The sequence below is a fragment of the Lathyrus oleraceus genome, chromosome 5 (genome assembly GCF_024323335.1).
Source record: "Lathyrus oleraceus cultivar Zhongwan6 chromosome 5, CAAS_Psat_ZW6_1.0, whole genome shotgun sequence".
Taxonomy (NCBI): Eukaryota; Viridiplantae; Streptophyta; class Magnoliopsida; order Fabales; family Fabaceae; genus Lathyrus; species Lathyrus oleraceus.
In genome coordinates this window covers 376,021,618-376,034,208 of record NC_066583.1, presented here as the reverse complement: position 1 = coordinate 376,034,208, position 12,591 = coordinate 376,021,618, and the positions used below count along the sequence as shown (strand labels likewise).

At 36.1% G+C, this 12,591-nt stretch overlaps 1 protein-coding gene across 1 annotated transcript; it reads right to left on the bottom strand.

Moving 5' to 3' along the window:
- Nucleotides 1-844: 844 nt before the first annotated feature.
- Nucleotides 845-12,293, bottom strand: LOC127084871 (1,4-alpha-glucan-branching enzyme 3, chloroplastic/amyloplastic). The gene is made up of 20 exons (XM_051025385.1): nucleotides 11,865-12,293; nucleotides 10,542-10,613; nucleotides 9,526-10,250; nucleotides 9,277-9,449; nucleotides 9,106-9,195; nucleotides 8,851-8,926; nucleotides 8,560-8,667; nucleotides 8,218-8,308; nucleotides 8,037-8,138; nucleotides 7,832-7,934; nucleotides 7,537-7,674; nucleotides 7,360-7,431; nucleotides 7,164-7,268; nucleotides 6,963-7,040; nucleotides 6,774-6,884; nucleotides 6,583-6,663; nucleotides 1,779-1,883; nucleotides 1,571-1,656; nucleotides 1,416-1,470; nucleotides 845-1,272 (listed from the first exon to the last, which is right to left on the bottom strand). The coding sequence occupies exons 1-20, from the start codon at nucleotides 12,158-12,160 to the stop codon at nucleotides 1,240-1,242; spliced, it is 2,700 nt and encodes an 899-aa protein (XP_050881342.1). The 5' UTR covers nucleotides 12,161-12,293; the 3' UTR covers nucleotides 845-1,239.
- Between the last annotated feature and the right edge of the window lie 298 nt (nucleotides 12,294-12,591).

Sequence of the window (12,591 nt, the reverse complement as noted above, 5' to 3'; positions counted from 1 at the left end):
TTGGTGTTGCGATGTGCATGACTATGTTAATACAATAGAGGAATGCATGATTGGAGTTTAAATAATGTAAAATGCATTATCGCAGTAAGTTATGCATAACTAAGGAATGATTAATACATGTATTTACTCTATGCATGTTGAAAGAATGAAAATGCATTATAAAAACTAGATTGTTTGTCTTTAGTTTACACTTTTTCATTATTTTTAGTTAGATTTTACTCTACACTAACCATATATGGATTCTATTTCTGTTCTGGTTGGCATCCATTTATTTTCATTTTTTGATAACAGAAATCATTTAATTAATAAAATTTTAACATGAAAGAGTTTAAAAAAAATTAATTTAAACTTTTATTTTCATTTTTTGATAACAGAAATCATTTAATTAATAAAATTTTAACATGAAAGAGTTTAAAGAAAATTAATTTAAACTAGAAATTGGACAAGTCATTACTTATTTAACAATGAAATATTAATTATTTTTATTACTATAATTATAAAATAGTAATATAATTTTGCAATCCAATTTGGTTAGTATTACAAATGTCGTTTTATTCATTTTTACAAAAATTCCATCCAAATTGCACTTTTTTTATATTATTGGTGGAAAAAAAAATTGCTTTTTTTTTCTTTCTAATTTATTAACCCTTAGTTTTAAGTCAACATATTTTTAGATCATTTGAGACCATAAAGTCACACTTTGGAAAAAGTATTCCCCTAACCCCTTTATTGTCAAACCATTTCCTCATCAGACATTTTTACAAATCTGGCCTATGAATAGGTAGGTGTATAATCTATTTAAGTAATTATAATTAAAACTAAACAAGATTAATGATCCAGTAGATACGGTCAATCTCAAAACAATTTTTACTCTATGAATATAGATGGAAAGCTTTATGGAAAGCTTTAAAAAGTCCTATATACATCCGTTCCTCCCCTAAAGACATATATCAAAGACTAAAACATCAGTATAGATTTTCTAATTCTTCCTATTAACCTATGATATTTGTGAAATTGTGATATAAGGAAGAGTTAGCATTCTAGTATCATGCATCTTCGTAAATTTAGGACCTATTTGTTATGAATTTCCATTAACACAGTACCTATTTGTTATGAATTTCCTTAACACTTATGTTAAGATCTTATCCTCCCTTTAACTTTCTTACAACATACCAAAGAAAGTTTTCCATCTTTAAATATAATCAAGTTTTCCCGGATACTGCAGCATAATAACAAGCTTCATATTCTCAAAATGCGCTTTAACTTGTAAACCTGAAAAGGTAGAACATAATTCCTTATCAATATAAATATACACATCTTTCTAAATGTTGTGCAAAACACTCATTTAAAAGTTTGTTGATATGTGAAATCCGGAAAGTAAACAAAAATGTAAGAGCGGCGACAAAATTACAAACCTGAGCAGTTCTGATAGGGAGTTGCACTTCTATGCAGTTTCTATGCCCATCGACTCTATCAATGCATGTTAACCGCATTAAAATACGATAAGCCAAAAACAGAAACAATAACCAAAAGAATACGATCAAAGATGAGATTCAAATAGCATGTGTACCTTCTGCTTATAGTTCTTTGAAAATATTGGTTCTCTTTAAGGATCCCTTGACCGGCATACTTTATTTCATCAGTGTTCAGAATTAGCTGAATCATCAAAATGTTTTGACAAAGTTAATTACCTTTCAACGAGACTAAAAAAAATGCTAAATATTTGTGTTCCGATAAATAATAAATGCATGAGTGAAAAAAACATAAGATATACTCACTTCATACTCCCCAGCTTCTTCTACACCTACGGTATAACTATCATAAGAATTTGTTGGATGAAAATTGAAAATGAAGAGAAGGGGACCTCTAACGTAAGATATGACCTGCATGAGATATGATTCTATAATAAGTATTGATATTTATAAATATAGTGTTAAGAATATTTGTATATAGAATAGCCTTACATCGACTATTATGTAATTAGTTGGAATCTCTCTATATATAATCTCTCTATATAGTCCCCGTAGTGTTTTTCAAAACACATTATTTATTCAAATGTCTTTTAGTCTCTTGTATTTCAACATGATATCCAGAGCCTATTGAGCGACAACCCTTCACCGTACTTTACCAAGTTGACACACTGTCTTCCGGTGAGTAATTTTTTACAAACATTGTCATAACTCCGATTTGCCTTCCATACACTGTCGTGACTCATTTCGCCACTAGTTTCCAAAATTCTACGATCACCGCCGCACTATCGCCGTCGTCCTCGCTACTGATCCCGGCAACCTTCCGGAAAACTATCTCTACCGGCAGAAACCTCCACATGCGCCCACACACGTCACCTTTGTCTCCGCACGTGGGCCTCACGTGCTGCCACCTGAACCGCACGTGACAGCAGGTCCGGCGGTTGATCACGACAATTTTTCCACGGCCCCACTTGCCATCGTGCAACTGTTTCAGATCTGGTCTTAAATTTTATTTTCCACTTGCGGAAAACTATGATCCAATTCAAATAGAGCATTTTTCACCTGATTCGCGTGATATTTTCTTTCTTCAGATACTCATGGCTACTCCTCAAAACTTTACACCAACCTACGACGATTTTCTCAGGTGGTATCAAATTATTAGAACTCGAATTCTACTGCTTCGGTAGCACACACTGATAATTCATATTTCATATGTTTGCCTCTCTCAATCATCTTCTCTTGGACCTTGCGTCCTTGATTATGGTGCGTCTGATCATGTTACTCGTAATAAAAATCTTTTCTCTTCCCTCTCTACCTCTGATTTCTTACTTACTATAACTTCTGTCAATGCTTCTCAAACCTGATCCGAGGGGATTGGTACTGTTCAAATTCTATTTTTTTCTCTCTATTACTTTTTTCCTCTATGTACCTAATTGTCCATTTAATTTACTTTTTATCAATGGTTTAACTTGTTTTCTTGATTGTAGCGTCGCCTTCACTAACAATAATGTTACCTTGCAAGATCGGAGTTCGAGACGGACGATTAGCATCGGATATGAGTCTCAAGGCCTTTATTACCTCTCAGTATCTCTCAGACATGCTCAGTCAAAGATTCTCCACTCATTATCCATGCTTAATTAGGTCATCTCAGTCTTTCCAAACTACATAAGTTGGTGTCAAATTTATCAAAGGTATCTAATTTACTGTTGGACTTTCCGCCTTAATTGCGGTTCGCCCCTAGTCGCCTTAGTTGCGACTCTTTGGCTTACCTCATTGCAGCCCCTAACACCTTCATTGTGTTAGCTTTGAATGGCTGAATTTAGTCTCACATTGTTTAGAGATATGACATGTGTTGTGTTTAAAGTGGGGACAATCCTCACCTTACAAAGCCAGTTTTGTAGGGATGAGTTAGGCCCAACCCAAATTCTGAGATGGTATCAGAGCCTATCCTAGGCCCATTGTTGGGCTTCCCGCATCGTCCACGCTTTGGGTTCATTGAGACCCAAGCGTGAGGGTGTGCGTTGGTCTTTCCGCCTTAATTGCGGTCCTCCCCTAGTCGCCTTAATTGCGGCACTTTGGCTTGCCCCATTGCAGCCCCTAACACCTTCATTGTGTTAGTTTTGAAGGGGTGGATTTAGTCTCACATTGCTTAGAGATGTGGCATGTGTTGTGTTTACAAATGGGGGCAATCCTCGCCTTACAAGTCGGTTTTATAGGAATGAGTTAGGCCCAATCCAAATTCTGAGATTTACATTGTGAGTCGTGTCAGTTAGGGACACACGCTCGTCGTCGATTTCCCAATTGAGTCAACCAACGAGTTTTGTCCCCTTTTGCTTTAGTTCACATCGATGTTTGGGGTTCCTCGTGTACTGTCTCTACTCTTGAGTCTAAGTATTTTGTCACCTTTATTGATGATATTTCATGTTGCACGTGGTTATTTTTAATGAAGAATAAATCTAAATTATTTTCTATTTTTGAACAATTTTATCGAGAAATAAGAACTCAATTCAGTATGTATCAGTACCTTAAGAAGTGACAATGCTGACAATTTCAAAATTTTATGTCGCGCAATGGTATTCTTCATCAAACATCTTGCCCTCACACACCTCAACAAAATGGGGTAGCCGAACGCAAAAATCGGCATCTCGTAGAAACCACTCGGACCCTACTTCTCCATCGTAATGTTCAACTTCGGTTTTGGAAGGGTGATATGCTAACGGTATGTTACCTTATAAATCGCATGCCCTCATATGTCCTTAACAATAAAATCTCTCATTCAATCATTTTTCTCAATTCCCCACTTCACTCAATTCCTCCCCAAATCTTCGGGTCCACATATTTTGTACACAATCTCTCTTCTAGTCTTGATAAACTATCAGCTCGATCACTAAAGTGCGTCTTTCTTGGTTATCATCGACCCCGAAAAGGTTATCATTGTTATTCACATACTCTACAACGATACCTCATATCGGCCAATGTTACCTTCTTCGAGTTTGTTCCATATTTCAAGTCCAGACACGTAACTCTAGAACACCTTCAGGAAAGTACTCCCACATATTTTTCAACAATTATTAATGTTCCGTCTACCATTAACCCCCATCAGTGTATGGCTCTTGACACCCCACAATTTCTCGACCACTTCAAACATATCAGCGTCGTCACCCAACGTTTGTCGTCCCTGTCCCTGAGATCATTAGACTCTCCTCTGACGCCCCCTCCATCACTGAATTCGATCCTGCAACCTGAGTCTGATATTTTGATTGCCCTTCGAAAAGGTATACGTCAAACAAGAAATCCTTCTCCATATTATATTGATTTATGTTATCACCGTCTTTCCCTTTTGCATTATACTTGCTTGTCTTCTTTGTCTTCTGTTTCTATTCCTAAAACCGCAGGAGAAGCGTTATCTCACCCTGAGTGGAGGCAAACAATGATTGATGAGATGTGTGCTCTTCAAAGCAATGGTACCTGGGAACTGGTTCCTCTTTCTCCTGGAAAACCTTTGGTAGGTTGTCGCTGGCTTTATACCAGTGAAGGTTGGTCCAGATGGTAATATTGATTGATTTAAAGCTCGCTTGGTAGGCAAGGGGATACACTCATATTTTTGGGTTGGATTGTAGTGATACTTTCTCGCCTGTGGCCAAGATGGCATCATATATTGAGCAACCATCCGGGTTCGTTGCTCAGGGGGAGTCATCGAGTATGGTTTGTAGGCTACACATGTCTATTTATGGTCTTAAGCAATCTCCAAGAGCTTAAGTTGACAGATTCAGCACTATAGTACAACAGTTTGGTATGGTCCGTAATGAAGCTAATCATTCTGTGTTTTATCGTCACTCAACCCAAGTGTATATTTATCTTATTGTGTATGTAGATGATATTGTCATAAATGGTAGTGATCAACAGGGAATACTCTTGTTGAAACAATATCTCTCGAATCAATTTTAGACAAAAGACTTTGATAAATTCTGCTATTTTTTGGATATTGAGGTAGCTCAATCTCAAGATGGTTAGGTGATTTCTCAACGAAAATATGATACGGATATTTTGGAAGACACAGGTTTGTTGAACGTTAAACTAGCTGATACTCCTATGGATCCAAGTGTCAAACTCCTACCCAATCAGGGGGAGCCTCTATCTGACTTAGGAAGGTATAGGAGATTGGTTGAAAAACTGAATTATCTCACAGTCACTCGCCCGAACATTTCTTTTGCAGTTAGTGTGGTAAATCAGTTCTTAAATCCTCCTTGCTGAAAGCACATGGATGTTGTTGTCCAGATACTAAGATATATCAAATGTGCTCTAGGAAAAGGCCTTGTGTGTGAAGATAAAGGACATACTCAGATAGTTGGATACTTTGATACTGATTGGGCAGGGTCACCCATTAATAGACGATCCACCTCTGGATATTGTGTACTTGTTGGAGGAAACCTTATATCCGGGAAAAGTATGAAACAAACTGATGTTGCAAGATCAAGCGTCGAGGCAGAGTATTGGGTCATGGCAATAACAACAGGTGAACTCATTTGGTTAAAACTGTTGCTCAAAGAACTTCAAATTGAAGAAGCAAGACCAATAACAATTGTTTGTGATAATCAAGTTGCATACATTGCACATTGCTTCAAATTCAGTCTTCCATGAGAGGACCAAACATATTGAAATAGACTGTCATTTTGTCAGAGAGAAGATTGAATCAGGCGACATTGTCACAAATTTTGTCAACTCTAATGATCAATTGACAGATGTGTTTACAAAATCTCTGCAAAGTCCCAAAACTAATTTTATATGTGGCAAGCTTGGTGCATTTGACTTATATGCTCAAGCTTGAGGGAGAATATTAATATTGTAAATTTATAGTGTTAAGAATATGTGTATACACAATAGTCTCAGATCGACTATATCATGCAATTAACTGTAATCTCTCTCTATATATAATATAATCTCCGTAATGTTTTTCAAAACACATGATTTATTCAAATGTCTCTCAGACTTTTGTATTTCAACAATACACAATTGTGACATATCCACAAGTTGTTTTCAGCTTATTTCCATAAACTCTCCAAAATTACTTATGAAAACAGTTTGAAAGAATTGGAATGAAAAACCGGTGTACCTTTGAACTGTCATTAACATGGTGAAAGGATGGAAAACCCCGCGAGAGCACTCTCTCATTTTTATCAAGCTTCATCATGTCCTGAAAAGAACAGAACAAGTAATTTCATAATCTCTATTTGTTTAAGGGCAAGTTACAAATAGAACTAGTGAGAAGGAATAGAAATATCACGAAAGGGATGGAATTAAAACCTTATCAAAGGTAAATAAATCACGGTGAACTCCATCTTTTTCCAAAAGATCCCACTGACGATTGGCAAGCGAATATGAGTAGTCGTTGCTTGACGTTGGAAACTCAACTCTCTGGCACCGGTAAAACATTCAAAAGTTATCAGTTACAAACAGGAGTAGTTGTGCATATTTAAAAGAAGTAATCTTCACCTTTGGATGCCCAAATTCATTGCCTATGAAGTTCATATACGCACGGCCGCCAATTGTTAACGTGATCAATCTGATCATCTGGCGCAAAAGTATAAGTTTTTTTATAAAAATGACAGAAAAGGAAAAGGCGCCTTAAATCTGTCTAACAAAACGTTGAACTCAAACTTCTAAAAGAAAAAACTGGAAATTAACTAAGCATACTTTATGTAATGAAGAACCTCTCAATAAAGACTCCTTATAATTTTCCGAATGCTCGTCAATTTCACCGAACAATACTTCTGCAAGTGACCGCCTTCCAGATATGGACTGGCAACAAGATAAGAAAAAGTTAGATCCACAATGACACCTGAAAAATAAACATCACAGATCTTCAAGAAATCAAAGAAGGGTGAGTTACCTGGTTGTGATTTTCTGCATACAAGAGCATCTTATCAGCATATTCCTTTTTGGAGATTAATGTGTTAACAATCTGTAGTTTGAGATGCAACAGAAAATAAACTACTGAATTTAATTTTTTTTTAAAACCAACTAAACCATTTAATGAAAAATATTATCGATTATATTTGAGTACGACCTTAGTCATGCTCCATTCATGGTCAGGAACGGTCTCAAGAAAAGTTGACCACATCTCGGGCGCAGAAAGGTTGACATAGTAATCAAATCCAAGTCCACCTTGAGAAGTTGGCTCACATAATCCAGGATAATATGTTGCCTGATCAATAATGGATACAAATAATATACAAATCAAGGTGAAGATCAAGGATAATCACTACTTATAAGGAATTAAATTAAGCACCAAAGGAAAGGTCATTGAAACGGGAAGAAAAATATTGCAGTATAATATAAATGAAATGAACATGAAACCTTACGTCTTCCGCTATTGTGACAATATTTGGGTGAAGAACATGTAGTATCTCGTTGGCCATGATAAGATATAATAGTGCATCCTTGTCAACATATTGGTTACTATACCTGAATGAAAGTAGAATTTGTGATGTAATTATTGTTCTTCATTTTCAAATATACCTACAATATTAATAAATAAGAAGAATTGAAGTTTGGAAATGGCCTTACTCCTCCAAGTCACCGGTAAAAGAAGCAAAACCATTGTGAGTATATATCATCGATGAGAGTGAATGAAACTGGAAGCCATCAATTTGATACTCCTCTATCCACCTGTTCAAACATCGTCTCGTGAGCAATTATAAATTATAACTACTTGTATACAATGTCTTTGCTTTGCAAATGCATATACCACGTCAAGTTTGATAGAAGGAAATGAAGAACATCAACGTCGCCATATTTGAACATTCTGGTTCCCCAGAACTTGTGTTGCCCCCGTTTACCTATTCAAAAAGTCAAATCACAATTGGCATTTACAGGTTTCTGAATAGAGACAAAGTTCAGCGTAGAAAATTTCAATACAGCACTTTACTTTTCTAAGGAACAAAGAAGCTCAAACTCTCAATTATATAGATGCTCCAACAAAAGCTTATTAATAGCTCATGTATGTTTGTTCTGAGGTGCACCGAGCATCAAAGGAAATTATTTCGCCAGCGTAACTAAATAAAGAGGTTCTAGCAGCATGAAAAGGTACCAGAATGAAAATAACAGTCGTTAGATCCATCGAACAATGATAATCCAACCATCTCATCAGCAGCAGCGTATGAATGGACGATTTCCATGAAGACAAGCAGTCCTAGTCCTGTACAGCCAAAAGCAGAGTTAGCAAAATAGTTGTCAATTGTCACCCGTGCAAACATGGGTCTATAGCTATTATCCTTGTATTTCAATGAACTCAAATAAGGCCAAAAATATAATCCGGCTGCATGCTTTTTCTGTCTCAGTGTCCAATACTAATGATGGTTGCGATTAAATATCTTCTTACCGTGTGCCTCATCGACTAATCGCTTGAAGTCATCAGGAGTGCCGTATCGACTACTAGTAGCATAAAAATTGGTAACCTGCACCAATTAGATAGAAGTTTGAGCATGTCCCTAACTAAATTTTCCTAACTCTGATTGCGCATTCCCAGATATAGTGGCCATCCATGTCTCTGACTTAACGAAATTCTAAAGGAACTTAATTGAGATACAATTACAGTCATAAAATTGATTAACAATTATAACGACGTTTAACTTACTCGGTAACCAACAGTAAAATAATCCTTGTGTTCGACAACTCCAATCAACTGGATTGCATTGTATCCAGCTTCTTTTATGTGAGGAAGAGTCTGCATTAAGTATATAATAAAAGTTGTTACATACCAGAGATATGTATAATGGTTTAACTAAGTAAAAAAAAACAAAGGAACCTTGTCTGCGAAATCATTGAACGAGGATATTTTTGGCTCAGATCCACTGATTCCAATATGAGCTTCATAAATTCGCAATGACTTTGGTACTTTCGGGCTCTTATTTTTCCATTTGTAAGCATCTTCAGGAGGTGGTTCCCAATGAATTGCATAAGCTTGCCTTCCATCTAATTCTGAATGCACGGAGTTTGAATAACACGGAGTCAATAAAACACAAACAGATAAAAACTAATCGATCATAAGGTTTACCTGGCTGCACATATGTGGCCCAAGCAGGTACTCGCTCCAACGGTCCATTCGAAGTGTTAAAATAAACCCTGTACTTGCTTCCGTGAGGAATACCAGGAATATACTTTTTCAACCACGCCTTCCTACCTTTACGTGTCTCAAGCCAATACTCAATAGGAGGTTTCAGTGCACGAATTCTCTCTTGCCATTCGGGATCAACTTTCACATTAAATATGTCGTAGTTCTTGCCATCATCAATTACAGCATAAGGGGAAGGTCCATTCTTTGCTGCCCATTCCTTATACCTTGTTTCTGCATCCGGTATGTTTCCTAACTCCTCCATTGTTTGAGGTCCATTGGGACCAAAAAACTGCTCATACAACTTAGCCGGAACTTCTAAATGGTTTTTTATATAACGGTCTTCTCCTGGTTGCCAGTACCCGTCATTTGTTTTTTTAAAAAGCTCTTCAATGGTGACTCCACTATCCCCTTTATCGTAATCGTCTACATAGTTATACTGCTGAAAATATAGTTCATCTGGCTCTTCTCCCTCTCTAAGCTTATCATCGAGAACAATAAACCAGTATCCATAATCATCGTGACCAAAGTAATGCTCTCTTGCACAGTTTTCTGTAGCTGACCAACCATTGAAGTCGGCAGCAATTGCACAATAACGAGCTCCTGGAGCCCATTCCATATAATCCACACGATGTTCTGGATGACGATGCATGCCCAATAACTCATACCTTGACAGACATAATAAAGAAGAATCAAATGCAATTCAAAGGAACCTTATAATTTTACAAGCACAACTTTATCAAACAAATCTAAAGAACTGGATCAATAGTTTTGGATACCATAATTTCAAAAACATTTAGGAAACATAAAACATGTTGTGGTTTCTATTATCCAACTACGGTTGATTGAATTGATATAGTTAAAATATTCAAAGAAACCTGATAGGAAAAAGCAGCTTATAGCTGATGACCATAATACACAGTGATACACTAAAGTTAATGCCATGTAATAAAACTAACCCAGAAGCCATCTCTTTGAAGTTCATGTGGCGTTTCAAAATTTCATCTTTCAGGTCTTTCAACGCTTTATATCTACAAAACAAATGAAAACCAGCATCTTAGAGTTCCCTGCATCAAATTTCCAACACACCAAGAAGAAAAAGTAGGTAGCTAACATAGCTGTGTAATTCAGTAGCACAACAAAAATGAAAAACAAACAAGTTTTTCTGCACCTTTCTATTCGGTGATAGTTACACCAACTTCACTGCTTATGACATTGCCCAACTTATTATAGGAAAGTTACTGAGTAAATAGTCAAAATAGTTGTTAAATAATACAAATGCGGTTATTTGGTCTATGAATAATGGAAATTACACTCATAGTCCTTGAATATGTGTATTTTTTGGTTTAAACTCGTATGCATCCTCCTACGGAAGGTGTTCGTGTTCGAGGCCATCAGAGCAACAAGGTAGGACCTTTTCCTATGGAATTCATTTTGTACAAAGAATCAAACACGACCTCCTACTAAGGTGTATCCTTGTAAACATTCTATTGACTTGAGTATCTAGCATGCTTTCACTAGGCAAACCTACTTAGGTCCTGAATATTCGGACATAATCGTGACACTATTCCCTTAATGCCAATTATGCCAATCACATTATTCCTTAAGATTACCACATGATGATTAGTAAGATTCACAGACCTCAAGCATAACTGTCATCATTCGGGTATTAGTAAGAAGATTGTTATAGACAATGGTCTTATAAAATAACAATAACGTTTTTGTTCATTAGTTTTAAATTGCAGTCGGCAAATACAATGGCTGCTGTAAAATAACAGTGCTTTCGAGGTCTCTGCAACCTTATTGGAACTGCAATAGCCCACATTTTAGTGCAATGTAACCATTCAATACAAAACCTTTAGCACCGTAGCACTGACACCTCTTAAAAAATATGCGATCTTGTCGGTGTCAAACCTTTAGCTATGTAGCACTGACACCTCCGAAACTAACACCAATACTTTTGATTATTTTAAATTTTTTTATTTTTTTCAAATTATTATCGATGTCAACGGTGTGTGCTTCTAGACCTTTAGTGCTATTCTTACTTCTCTGAGGCCCTTCTTTATTTGAGAAATTACATATAACTCCTGTTTGTGTGTCCCAGACATAGAGTGTAACTTCCACATGAAGATGAATGAAGGATAAAAAGTACTAACAATTGCAACTTCAACTAAAGACTCAACTTTCTAAGAGAAGCACAAAAACAAAACACACCCAGATAATCCAAACATAAATTCTACAAAACAGCAAGCAAATTTAATATTCAAATTCAATTTACTTGCCTTTCACGAAGAAACTGAGCAAATACTTTGTGAGAAATGCCACGTTTGACGAGAAACCCGACAGGGTCATAACCCTTTTCACCATCAGAATCAGTATCATTGGTATTAAACTGTTTCTTCTTCTGCTGGTTTTGTTGTTGTTGGGGGTTTTGTTGTGAACCGGAACAAGCGATTTTTAGAGTGGCTTTTCTGCGGGAAAAGGTAACTGTTTGGGAATGAAGAAATGAAGAAGTGGGTGTGGATTGAATTTGGTGGAAGAAGAAGATATTGAGTGGAATTGAAAGAGTTGTTGTCATTGTTGTTTGAGAATGGATAAGGAAGAAATGGAAAACAGTGAAAGAGTAGCGAAGAATGTGCTACTCGGTGTTGTGTTGTGTTGGGTTCAACAGAGGTTTTTGAGTCAACTCGGGGCAACAACGAATATAGACACAATGTAAAATCTAGGACTTGTTTGCTTTAGTTAACTTTTTTTCTAAAATGCTTTTAATTAATTATAAGAATATAACTAATTTTCACTTTTGTTTATTATTTGATTTTAAAAAATAATAATAATCAAATTTTTCAATTAAACTTTTTAAAATAACCACTATTTCAAGTTATCTATCAATATAATCAGATTTCATGCACCCTATAAAGCATGCGTAAGTTCAGTTGGACTAACGCATGCATATTGACATTGAACTTAGACACCAACAGCAATGGCACATGCATGCAGATGATGTCAATG

Bases quoted from the DNA above. Each gene is read 5' to 3' on its own strand.
- LOC127084871 (XM_051025385.1), bottom strand. From the start codon at position 12,160: ATGACAACAACTCTTTCAATTCCACTCAATATCTTCTTCTTCCACCAA. The intron at 10,251-10,541 runs GTTAGTTTTATT...ATGTCTGTCAAG, and splicing joins TTCAAAGAGATGGCTTCTGG to GTATGAGTTATTGGGCATGC. The intron at 1,657-1,778 runs GTGAGTATATCT...TTGATGATTCAG, and splicing joins AAGAAGCTGGGGAGTATGAA to CTAATTCTGAACACTGATGA.